The sequence below is a fragment of the Mustela lutreola genome, chromosome 6, assembly GCF_030435805.1.
Source record: "Mustela lutreola isolate mMusLut2 chromosome 6, mMusLut2.pri, whole genome shotgun sequence".
Taxonomy (NCBI): Eukaryota; Metazoa; Chordata; class Mammalia; order Carnivora; family Mustelidae; genus Mustela; species Mustela lutreola.
In genome coordinates, this window is record NC_081295.1 from 99,977,742 (window position 1) to 99,990,475 (window position 12,734).

Genomic DNA, 12,734 nt, shown 5'->3' on the forward strand with positions numbered 1-12,734 from the left:
TCAAATCAAAACTACATTGAGATACCACCTTACACCAAGGAGAATGTCCAAAATCAACAAGACAGTAAACAACAAGTGTTAGAGAGGATGTGGAGAAAGGGGAACTCTCTTCCACTGTTGGTAGGAATGCAAGTTGGTGCAGCCACTTTGGAAAACAGTGTGAAGATTCCTTAAGAAATTAAAAATAGAGCTACCCTATGAGCCTGTAATTGCACTGCTGGGCATTTACCCCAAAGATACAGGTATAGTGAAAAGAAGGGCCATCTGTACCCCAATTTTCATTGCAGCAATGAACTGCCACAACTGCCAAACTGTGGAAAGAACCAAGATGCCCTTCAATGGACTAATGGATAAGGAAGATGTGGTCCATATAAACTATGGAGTATTATGTCTCCATCAGACAGGATGAATACCCAATTTCTGTAGCAACATGGAAGGGACTGGAAGAGATTATGCTGAGTGAAATAAGTCAAGCAGAGAGAGTCAAGTAACATATGGTTTCGCTTATTTGTGGAGCATAAGGAATAACATGGAGGGCATGGGGAGATGGAGAGAAGGGAGTTGGGGGACATCGGAGGGGAAGACAAACCATGACAGACTGTGGACTCTGAGGAACTAACTGATGGTTTTTGAGGGAAGGGGAGGGGGAGGTTGGGTGAGGCTGGTGGAAGGTATTGTGGAGGGTACATATTGCATGGATCACTGGGTGTGGTGCATAAACAAAGAATTCTGGAACACTGAAAAAGAATTAAATAAAAAACAAAAAACAAAAAACAAACTCTTCAGTGACTCCCAGTTTCCTTAGAACACAATCCTAAATCCTAGGCACAGCATTCACATTCTTTCCCAGCTCCCTGACCTACAGTCAGAAGGACCCCTTTTGCTCCTCACCCACCCCACAATGGCCAAGGGCAAAGAGCACAGGTTTGGGCACTAGCCAGAAGTACTTTAATTCCTAGCAACCTGCATTTAGCCAGGTGACCTTAGACAAATGTTTGTACCCCTCTCTATACACCTCGTTTCTTCATGTAAAGAGGGTAAGAACAGCATTTGCGCCTCTTTAGGCTGCCGTGAAAGTAAATGAGGTGGAGGGAGTGTACAAATGCTTACCCTGCTCAACCTGGTACATAGGATAAACCCAACAAATGCTAGCAGTGACCACTAGTTTATTCTTTTCAACTGGAATGCCATCTACACCCAGGTACCCCCATCTCTAGCTCTTAAAATTCTAACTATCCTTCAAAGTTTGCTTAAAATTCCTTTTTTAAAAAGATTTATTTATTTATTTGAGAGAGAGAGGGCAGAGGAAAATAGAGACTCTTAAAGCAGACTCCCTGCTGAGCACGGAGTCCAATATGGGGCACGATCTCACAACCCTGAGATCACGAACTGAGCCAAAATCAGGAGTTGGATGCTTCACCAAATGCGCCACCCAGGTGCCCCTTAAATCCTCATTTCTTCGTGATTGCTTGCTTGGACCTCCAGTCTGAAGTCTGTCCTCCTTCCTCTAAGCTCACCCTACCACGGCTTGTAGTTGTCTGCTCATATGTTCCCTTTTAGCCCTTTGTTAAAGGGTCTGTTTTAAGCTCTGTGGGCAGCTTACATCATTGGGGACTGGGGCTCCCACATGCACAGAACCCAGCACAGGGACCTGCACACAAGAGGTACTGAACAGTTGCTAAAGTAACAACAAAGCATCTGAGACCCTGCTTTTTGCCTCACCACACCCACCCCCAAATAGAGGCTGAATATATTACTCATAGCAAAAAACCCAAAAACGAACAACAACAACAAAAAAGTCAAAAACCCACCCCCAAATCAAAAAAGATGTCATTTCTGCTTTGCAAATGGAGAAACTGAAACACAAGAAAGTATTTTAGTGAAACCTAGATTTGACACTATTCATCCGAGTTCTGTTCACAAGATGGAAAAACCGGTCCCCATCAAATTGGGGGACACGGAGAGTTGAATTCTCATACATCCTCAGCTTCAGAAGGGATAGAATAATATAACAACAAGGACCAAGCCCCTGAGTTATAAAGTTAATTCACCTAAGACTACTCTCACCAATTCTGTGTACAATGGGTCAGTGTCAGAAAGGTTCTGCTCCCTCCATTCCCCATAAGAGGGAAACAGCATGGGCTCTGCAAAGCTCTTCCTTCCAGCGCCCCTAGGACCACATCAGTAGAGACAATGATCTAGTCGAAGTCACCTTGGCCACCATTTCCCTTCAGGGCTTGGGTCTGGCTTCCTTCCAGAGAGCTGCTCTGGTCCCCAGAAAGTCAACACACCACTGCAGACACTGCAGAGCCAGAGGGCCAGGAGGCTGGACAAAGGTGAGGCACGGAAAGTAAGGCTAGGTCCCTCTACCCTGGGCTCCTGGGAATCTGCTCAGGAGCACACAGGATTGTACTTGAAGGAAAACGGAGGCCATGGCGAACAGCCTGCCGCCACATGCAGTTCCATATAACACCAGCTACTCCAAGAGCAATGGAGTGTACGTTACGGTATTATTTACTTGACCTGGCTTTTCCCAAGTAATCAAAATACAAAGAGCACCACTGCAAACCATATGTGCTTTCTCCTTTGTGGAGTAAAGCAAACTTTAATTAGGCCAGGGGCACAGAAAGAGCTGGAATTATAGCTGAGCTAGCAGCTTTCTCTTCTTATGGGACAAATTCAATAACCTAAGGTGGTTTCGATGCATCTTTTCATTTAAAGAAGAGACATCAGGCAAGTATCACAGCTAGGTCTGGGTGATGCAGCTCATGGAGTGAATCATTTCTAACGGTGACAGGTGAGTTCTCATCTAACACCACAAATAGCCACCAATAAGGTATGACCTTCAGCATGATAACCATTTCCAGGGCACTTTCTGGAATTCTACCAAAGCATCTCAAGAAACAAGGTCATTTAACATTTAAATAATAAGCAGAAGAATGTCATCTTGGGTGGCCATTATCACAGCCTTTCAGCCCAATATCTCTAGATGTCAGAGCCACAAGATAACCCTTTTCCAAAAGGCCTGGCTGCTTTTAGTGATGAAGGCCTGGAGAGCTGTGTGATTATTACCCCTAAGCAGACATCTATCCAAGAAGAGTAAGAAGAGACTGTCCATACTGGAATTCAAATTGCATCTAGAAGAGGACCCAGGGACATTTCCAAGTAATACCAAGTATGTGGGTGGTTGACAGTTTATATTGTTTCTACATGAATGGATGAGTGTGTATTTTTTAGACTTGCTACAAGCCCATGTTTTAAATAAGGAAACAGAGATGAGAAGTGATATGGATACCCCAAAGTCACATGGCTTTTTGGTGGCACCACTGGGACCAGCACCCAGGTATTCGGGTCCTCAGTTTAACTGCAATCTCAAACAGGAGTTCCATGTTCCTCTGACCTTCCTTACTTGTTTCTGAATTCTTAATAATTCAAGAACACAATGGGGTACTCTATCCATGAAGCAATCTGAGGAAAAGCAGACTTTCACTGTCTTTACTTCAGCAGATTTGATTTAAAATTAACCTCAGCTGCTCCAAAACTTAAAGTATCTCATTCTTTCAGGGTTTAACTACCTGCTCTTGGCTGTGCTATTATGAAACAGAGTCAGGTCAAAGCCTGAGGCTTTGCATTTCAAATCTTTCACATCCAGGCCATAAGGATGCTCATTAAAATAATTTCACACTCACAACTTCCAGAAGTGTTTTGTTTTGTTTTCCTGATGACCAGGAACACCCATGGGTCACTGCTGAATGGAATACTCTTGGTTAAGTCATAAGGACAGGCTCTGTACACTAGAAAAGCCTTTAGAACAAAGCACAAAGGAACAGCCTGTGCTCAGCCCAAGCTGAAACAGGGATGTCTGGCATTCTCCCCTGAACCCTAGACCCTGTCCTTGTATGTTGCCGGTCCTAGTCTCTCACTTCTCAGGCCTCCTGAGGAGTGGCTTCTGCAAATGCTCGTTTTGTCGTTCATGGATTATAAGTGGCTAGGGAGAGGAAAACCTTAAGCCAAGACTCAGCATCTCCAGACGGTACTGCACACTGGTCTGAGGCGCAGATCCGAATCCCAGGCCTCCCTGGGAATGTGCTCTCTGCAGAAAGGGCGGTGACAGTCCAAGGAAGAGTAAAGGAGTTAGCCCAGGACCTGGCATGGGAAGCACTATGTAAGTCTCTGCTATGACTCTAGCCAGATGTTTGCTCTTTCTGCTGTCCATGCACAAAGGCCCACGACTCCCACGACTAGGTCTGAAGCAGTGCAGCTCCTCCTGTATTCTGAGGCCCCGGCCAGGGCATCCTTTGCATAATTTAAAGAGACTTCTCCAGGCTACCTACCAACTCTGGTTTTGCAGATTAAGTCTGCGTTAGTTGAGGATTTGTCCAGTGACACGTTCCTTGGTACCCCAACTCCAAGTGGCCAAGTTACCAAAGGTTTGCAGTCAGTTTAGAGAAGTCAGGCCGGGCTTTGAACCAACTCCGAAGCTTGCACTCTACTGGAAGGTAATCCTTGTTCTTTTGTTGGGTGTGAGGAGAGAGGGGAAGACTGTCTGGGTTGCACCCTTCCTCCATTTGCCCAATATAGGGCATTCTCTCAGGGCAGTGCCAGATAAACTGAGAGGAACATAACTGAGCAGGGTGCTTCCAGTCCCTGAGAAAAGCTTCATTCTGAGCAAGGAACTTTAGTTGCAAGGGAACTAAGAGTGAGAAGTATTTTAAGGCAATGATTAGGCCTTTCCGAGAAATATTAATCTCACCACATGTTTCAATTTCTCTGTACCTCTGTTAAAGGAGAAAAAGCAAAATAGTAAAAAAATTTTTGAAGTACTTTGGTAAACATAATTAAAAAAAAAATTCAATATTCAACTACCAGGTCTTTTAAGTGTTTTTCCAAATGCTATTTCCCCACAATAACATTTCTATTTTCGGAAAGTCTGAAGGGAAAGAAAAACAAGACAGTTTAGAATATAATGTTTCCAAAGCAACTGCTCTGTGGTTCTATCAGGACCTTCAAAGCTAGAGCCCAGGGAAGAACAGGCTGTCAGGTGCCCGGGGAGATGCTTCAGCTGTATCAACCCCACAGTGACAGAGGGGTTAGAAGGTACAAGCAAAACACCCACCCAGCACATTTCTTTCATCTTTCCAATAAAGCAGCATCAGAAATCTTCAAAAGAAGATTCAAATAAAAAAAGTACTGACTTCTGGTTCTGGCAATGCAGCAAACTGAACAAAAGCAGAACCAACTCCCCCAACTATAAAGACCCACAGAAATGCTCCATGAAACACACCAAGTCCATCATCACTGATGCCTAATTATACAGTGAGGGCCCCTCCACAAAACATTATGCAGAAAAGAGGACGTTAGTTTACATTTAAGTCCTTTTAGAATCTTTCCTGTATTTGAGGAAGACATCTTACCTGAGATGACCCCACCCAGCAATACTAGTTTGGGGTGCTTACCCAGGATACCAGACAAACCATTTTTTTTTAAAGAGGAGATTTAATGTAGATTCAATAATTATTTCCAGAGGTCTGACCTCACAGATGTGGCTGAATGCAAGTGGTTAAGTTTGGAGATAAGTGTCGCATCTAGATCATGGAAAAAACAAAAAAACTCCCTTAATACTCTTATGTTATGTGATGGGGGGAGGAGAGACAAGTGGCAAACCTTCAAAAATAAACAGCAGGTAGCCATTTACACTGAACACTCAATAGATGGATGGAACAGCAGAGTAGATACAAATGAAAATGTGAGTGAATCAGAAAGAGATAATGAGGCACAAATACAAGGAGAGACGATGTAGGGTCGGGGACTGTTAATATGTGTTTAATAGTAGAGGGAGGAGAGGCCGGAGTTGAGCAGATGAGAGCCGAGTACTTTCTTGAATTAATGAAATACGTAAACTTTTCAGACCCAAGGCTCACAAGTCCTGAATGAGAAAAATAAAAACAGATGACTACCCAGGCACACAACTGTTTTATTTTTGAATGCAACTTAAAAATTACCCGGAACAAAAATGATTACTTATGAATGAACAAAAATAGGATTCTGGAATGAATCTTTAAAGTGCAGAAGAAAAATAACTTCATCTAGAGTTCTATGCCTAAAGACCAATAAAATGATGCTCAAGGGGCGCCTGGGTGGCTCAGTGGGATAAGCCTCTGCCTTCAGCTCAGGTCATGATTCCAGGGTCCTGGGATCGAGCCCCGTGTCAGGCGCTCTGCTCAGCAGGGAGCCTGCTTCCCCCCTCTCTGCCTGCCTGCCTACTTATGATCTCCTCTCTGCCTACTTGTGATCTCTTTCTCACTCTGTTAAAAAAATAAATATTTTTTAAAAAATGATGCTCAAACAGAGACTGAGAGTTGAGTCTTCACAGCAAAGAACTACTCCAGGAGAAGGAAACGGAGCCTCAAAGGGAGGAATGGATTTCACAGATCAGGAGTGAGCACAGCAAAGAGCAAGCCCTGACTGCAAAGATTGTGCAGGACAAAACAGTGCAGGACATTTAACAAACGCTGGGACGAAATGCGATGGAGACACACAGGAGATGGGGATCAGCAAGTGAACTTCCAGCGTCCTGTATGACTCAGGAGGGTGGAAATAAGAATTCACCATAGACTTTATGAAGTTGAGAAGGCATATTAAGAACTTATGGACAACACTAAAATACAGAATTAGAATGAATATTCAATCAGTAAATGAAAAAGTAAACACAAAAATTCAACAGAAAATAGGAAAGAAGGAAAAAAAGGACACAGAAAACATATACACACAAAAAAGATGATAGAAATTATTCTAAAATAATCACTACGCTAAATGAAAATGGGTTACATTTCCCCACTAAAAGAAAAGAGACTATCAGATTCAGTCATTAAAGTCCTAGTGTATCTAGTTAAAAAAAAAAAAAAATCACACTTGCACAAGGAGACCAAGAGTACTCCATACAACACTATCAATGGAAATCTGTACGTTCATGCAAAGAAAACTTCCTAAAATGGTATACTAAATTCTAACACTGAAATAATACAGAAATTAACTAAATTAAAGCTCTATGAGTCAACATGGAGTCATCTCACAATTTAATATTCACTAAAAGAAAGCTATCTGAAAGAGTATAAACAGTAAGCCATTAACATAAATTAAAAAAATTTCCCAGAATATATACATGTATGGAAAGTATAAAAACATATTTAGAGAAGAAACATATGAACTTCAGAAGAAAGTTTTATCTGGGAAGGGGCTGTATTTCAGATGCATTTTTATAATATTTTTTAAAAAATTTAAATTCAATTAGCCAACATATAGCATATCATCAGTTTCAGAGGTAATGTTCAACAATTTTTCAGTTGTGTATAACACCCAGGGCTTATCACATGCATTTTAATAATTTTTTAAAGATTTTATTTGTTTATGGGAGAGAGAGAGAAAGTGTCAGTGGGGGGAGCAGACAAAAGAGGGAGAAGCAGACTCCCTGCTGAACAGTAAGCTCAACATGGGGGTTTAACTGAGCCACCCAGTTATCCCTAATATTTTCTTTTTAAAACAAATAATCCAAACCAATAATAAAAGGTCAATATTTGTGAGGCACATAGATATCATTTATGTGACTATACTTTCCATATGTTGAAGTAGTTTTGAAATTACAATTTAAAGTAAGAAATACAATGGGGAAGAAAGAGGAAGTTTTGGTTCTATGCCAATCCAGATCCGTCTATCCAGCTATCAACCACTGTTTTAAAATTGCATTTTAAATGTTCTAAATGTCTGAAGTCTCTCACCCTATTCACAACCGACAGTTCTAACTACAAGGGAATAAACACAAATAAGTACTCAAAAAAACAATCTTATTTGTAATCTATGATTTTGTTAAATAAAGTAAAACCATGGTTCAGGCATTTGCTTTTTTTCTACCCCAATACTCACGAAACATTTGGTGGAGCCACATTAACAGAGGGAAGAAACACTGAGATCACAGCCATCTTCCAAGCCAGTGATCAGTGTGTGAGGGACAGGATGCTGAGGCCACACCCAGAGGAACACCTGAGTGGAAGGAGGTGAAGGGTTGGGGGAACCAGGTGGTGGGTATTAGAGAGGGCACGGATTGCACAGAGCACTGGGTGTAGTGCAAAAACAATGAATATTGTTACGCTGAAAAGAAATAAAAAATTAAAAAAAAAAAAAGGAGTAAGAAGTGGGGGGCAATGGAAATGAGTCCAGCTTGGACATATACTGCATCATGAGAAGCCACATCTGGCATTGTACGGTTGGGCATTCTCAATCTGGAGCTCAGGGACTTACAGGTAGCTTGGGGAAACATGGGGGGGGGGGGCTTCAATAAAGACAAAATATGCCCTCCATCTCAAAGGGTAGAAAAGGCACACAAGAATTTTAAATTTGCTACAGAGGGCACAGATTTACAATGCTGAGAAACTAACACAAACTAAGCTGTTACTCTTCTATGAAATTTTATTTGAGCCTTCACCACTGATTGTGATTTTATTTTTTTTCAAGATTGTATTTATGTGACAGAGAGAGAGGGAGCATAAGCAGGGGGAGCGAAAGGCAGAGGGAGAAGCAGGCTCCCTTCTGAGCAAGCAGTCCGATGTGGGGCTCTATCCCAGGACCCTGGGATCATGACCCGAGCCAAAGGCAGATGCTTAACTGACCGAGCCACCCAGGTGACCCTTGACTGTGATTCGTTAACACCTCATTTAGAAACTAATGGCCAAAAGGCTTGTCATAAAGTCCTGCATTTTTAATCTAAAACACATCACTGTTCAAATACACTTCTAATCAGGGATCTACGATCATTTTCCTGAGAATAAACACTAAGATTTTTGGAGAAAACTGTATGTAATCCAAGTCTTTTTTACTCTCTCACAATCAACCACAGTCACTATGAACAAGTGTAGACTTTTTCTGGATTTTAAACTCGGTTTCACAATTTTCAAACTGTCATTTAGTTATTTTCCTGCTTCTGGTAATTTTAAACTCATAGTGACTCTCTCCCTTTCACTTCCTTGTTATCTCTCTTCTTTTAAGATTTCTCTTTGTCTCCTTTAAGTGACAGCTACTTTTATTTGTATTAGCCCAGAACTTGCCAAGGCAGCTGTGAATTCACACGGAATAAAATAAACAGAACTATCAATGACTACATATTTATTTTTTAAATTCCTTACAGACCCAAATATGTAGATAAGCAGGAGGGTAAATAAAGCCCAATAATCAAGACTCTGCCAACTGTGTGACCACAGGCAAATGGTTCCTGGGACACTTTGCTGAACTGTGGGGCCCAACTGGGATATATGACCTTCTCAGTTTGATCTGTCATAAAACTCCGTAACTGCCCTCCTAGGTTTTAACAGCCAACGGAATATAAATCCTAGTTAAAAGAAAAAAAACAAAAAAAAACAGGAGCTAAGAGGAAATGAAAAACTTGACAAAGGATATGTTATAATGGTATTACTAATGTACATACAGGGAAAAAAGTCAAACAAAAATCAAATGCAAATACATATAACAAGTAGTAAAATGTGGGGCTTATTTTCAACTCAGGAACAGCTGCTCTGGACATATTTTAGAAACTGGATTTAAATTAAAGAATTACTGCCTCCTTAGGATTACTATTGTACGTACCCTAAATCGTCAGTTAGGACTGTTTTTCTCCACTGTATTATTTCTTAGGTCTCTTCATCCAGTGCTCAGATGGCTCAATGTCACGTCTAGTTCTCACCAAGCTGTCAGAGGAAAATCTGTATTTCCTACCACAGTGCTTCTGGACCATACAAATTCAGTCCTATGCACACAGCAGCAATTTATACAGCACCGTTCTTCCCCTCTTTCCACCAAGAATGATCTGTTTGAGAGAAGTTAATTACGAAGTTCTGGCTCTATCTCCAGGGCTTGAGAAACCCATAAGGCAGATCCTTAATTTCTAGAAGATTTAATAATCTTAAATATTTTTTCTCTAAAATACTGCTATGTATAACAATAAACTCTACAAAAGCTTTCTTAAGGAAATGGCTGTATCATCTATCAATTATGGGAAAGTAAACAATTAACTCTGAAAAACCTGACACTTTGCTGTAGCTTTGTCCCTTGAACACAGAGACGTGCACAGTGCTGCGCCCAGGAGTCATTCCTATGCACTGCCCTGCCTCCAGTCCTGCAATATCCACCATGGAGGCTAATTAAACTGCCTTCATTCTAGAACAGGACAGAAAAAGTGAAAAAGGGGGTTGTAAGCATTTCACAGAGTATCAAGCATAAACATAATGATAACAGCATCTACCATTCTATTCCTAAACTCTTTAGCTGGCTTATGAAACACACATAGGCGAACAAGGTCCAGACCTCCCACAGGTGCAATAAATACCTCTCACGATCAGAGTGTTCTGCACTGGTGTAAGCACTCAGACGCACTCTCACACACAACCGCATGCACACAGACAGGGAGGCAGGATGAAGGGGGCTCAGGCGGATGGAGAATTCATTCTTTCCTCTCAACACAAATTTAAGATTCATTTTGATTTCCCCCTCCTTCCCTTATCTTCTTCTTTACTACTCCTTGGAGAATTAAAGCCACAATAAAAGGTTAAAAATCTAAAAGGGAGTGCTTGCAAATGTTTGTATGTGGCTAAATTCTCCACCTAGAGATAGAACAATAGTTTTGGGTTGCGAGACATTTGTACTGTAAGCCTGAAAGGTGGAGTCCCTCCCCTAAAACCGTACACAAACTGTGCTTACCCTCGGAGGGCAGCTCCCCCCGCCCCCGCCATTAGCCTTAAAGCCTGTATTACACAACAATGAAAAACAGGGAGGACCTAAGTTTTGATTTCAGTTTCTTTCATTTTTATTTCAGCTATAATGTCTGCCTCCAAGATCTTCAAATAATAATTTTTCAACATCCCAGTTATATAGAAAAAATAATTTGGCCCAAACTTACAGACCATTCAAATCTTAAACGCAGATCTCACCGTACACTCCTTTTAGCTTTTAAAAACTGAATTTGTCAAATCTCAAAGCTATTTACAGTTATCAGATCAGGCAAGAGGCCGACTTACCAAAAAACATACCAAACACAACTGCTACCCACTTCCTTCCTCTCCCACCTCCAAATGAAAATCCTGTATTTATTAAAGGCTTAAATAATAAAATGTTTACAGATCTGTTTTTCACATTTTGTTCATTTTCCACCCTGTATTCTGCCTGCATAAATGTATTTCTGGAACTACTTAATTCTGAATATGATATGAAGCATCACAAAACAATCAATAGCAAAGGCTTCTATTTTAGATATTCTAGAAGGCATATTTATAAAAACAACTCTGGCATTTTAGAAAAATCAATTTTAAAACATACTCAAAATGGATTAATGTATTTGCTCTCCCAGTCCCCCATCCCACCCTGCAACACAGCTGCCCTTCCTCATTTAGGAACACCATTCAGGACGGTGATCAGAGCACATTTAAGGGGGAGACCTACCTCACAGAACATATAGAGAGACAGCAATGTGAGGCCAAGGTTATAGACCACTAAAATTCTCCGGCAAGAGAACGGCTGCCTATTCTTCATGTATTTTGGTCCCAGCCATACAATTAGTAAGTATATGACAGAGCAGATAAAAGTAGGTATATAATTGTCCAGAAGAAACCATCCTTTTACTCTGGTATCTGGAAAGTAATAAAAGAAAAATATTTAGTGATTAATAAGGCAGATATAAAAACAACTACAACTTTTTTCCCCAAACATTAAAAATCTTCTCTCCCCATAATTTTATAATAGTCATCTGATACTCCAGTTCCTAATGCCAACGAAGCAACTGGAAGAGGAAGCAGGAGTTTTCAATATTTGTCATACAAGGTGAAGCTCCTGTTATGTGTTCTGAGTAATGTGCATATCATACATGGTTTTTGCTATGTAAAAATAATACGTATTCCAAAGAATCTTAAGGAAAGCAAGGAGAAAGCTAAATTTGCCACTAACTGTATTTACCGACCAGAGCTGCTGACTGATGCACAAGATAACAGAACTCCACAAATGACAGTCTTTTTGAACTCCAGAGTCCTCACCTGAAGTGTCTGCTAGTCTGCCCAGCAGGTGCAGACTCAGAGAAAATGGGCTATTCATCCAGCTTAACGACAGTCACAGTCACCCCAATGAGAAAGGCAGTATCTACTATGAGTGCAATGGTCAACAGCAGAGGGGACAGTACTTTTTAAAGAAAAATAAAAAGGGGTGAGGTAGCAAGGACCAGTGCGGTGACTATTTAGGGAACCACAGGAGCAGCAGCAGCTTGAGAGAGAAGACCTACACTGTTTCAAAGATGCTACAGGGGGAGGAGAGCTCTCTCCTGCTCTCTCCTCCTCCTTTCCCTACAGGGATGAGGAAAATTAGTTCCACGCAGCTATAGCTGCGGGAGCAATCTGACAGCCCTCTCTTTGGATGGGGGTAAACTCCCTGGCAGCCAACCCTCCCCCAGGTGTTAACCTGTCCCCTGTAAGTCAACTTCAGCCTGTGATCGATGCCCAGGAAGCCACCTCTGCAGCACATTCCCCTTGGCATGCTGCTTTGATGAACCCCCCCAAAACCTTTCACTCCTCAATCTTATCTCCCCTCCAAGGTCACCTACTCTGGAGCTCAGAGGCGCATGTACGTTTTGCCTCCTCCATCTTCAGAGAAGCAGCAGCTAGTAAGCATAGTCTCTGTCCCCGCTTTGACCTCCTGACTGGGCCATC

At 41.5% G+C, this 12,734-nt stretch overlaps 1 protein-coding gene across 6 annotated transcripts in view; it reads right to left on the bottom strand.

The window, feature by feature from the left end:
- ELOVL5 (ELOVL fatty acid elongase 5) overlaps window positions 1-12,734 on the bottom strand; it is a 71,657-nt gene that overhangs the window by 13,748 nt on the left and 45,175 nt on the right. For 5 of the 6 annotated variants that reach the window (XM_059178270.1, XM_059178272.1, XM_059178273.1 and 2 more), the window contains one exon: window positions 11,482-11,669. In XM_059178270.1, coding sequence (XP_059034253.1) covers window positions 11,482-11,669 — 188 coding nt within the window. Of the gene's footprint in view, window positions 1-4,488; window positions 4,563-11,477; window positions 11,670-12,734 lie in introns of all 6 variants that reach the window. The other variant, XM_059178274.1, reaches the window with a different exon arrangement.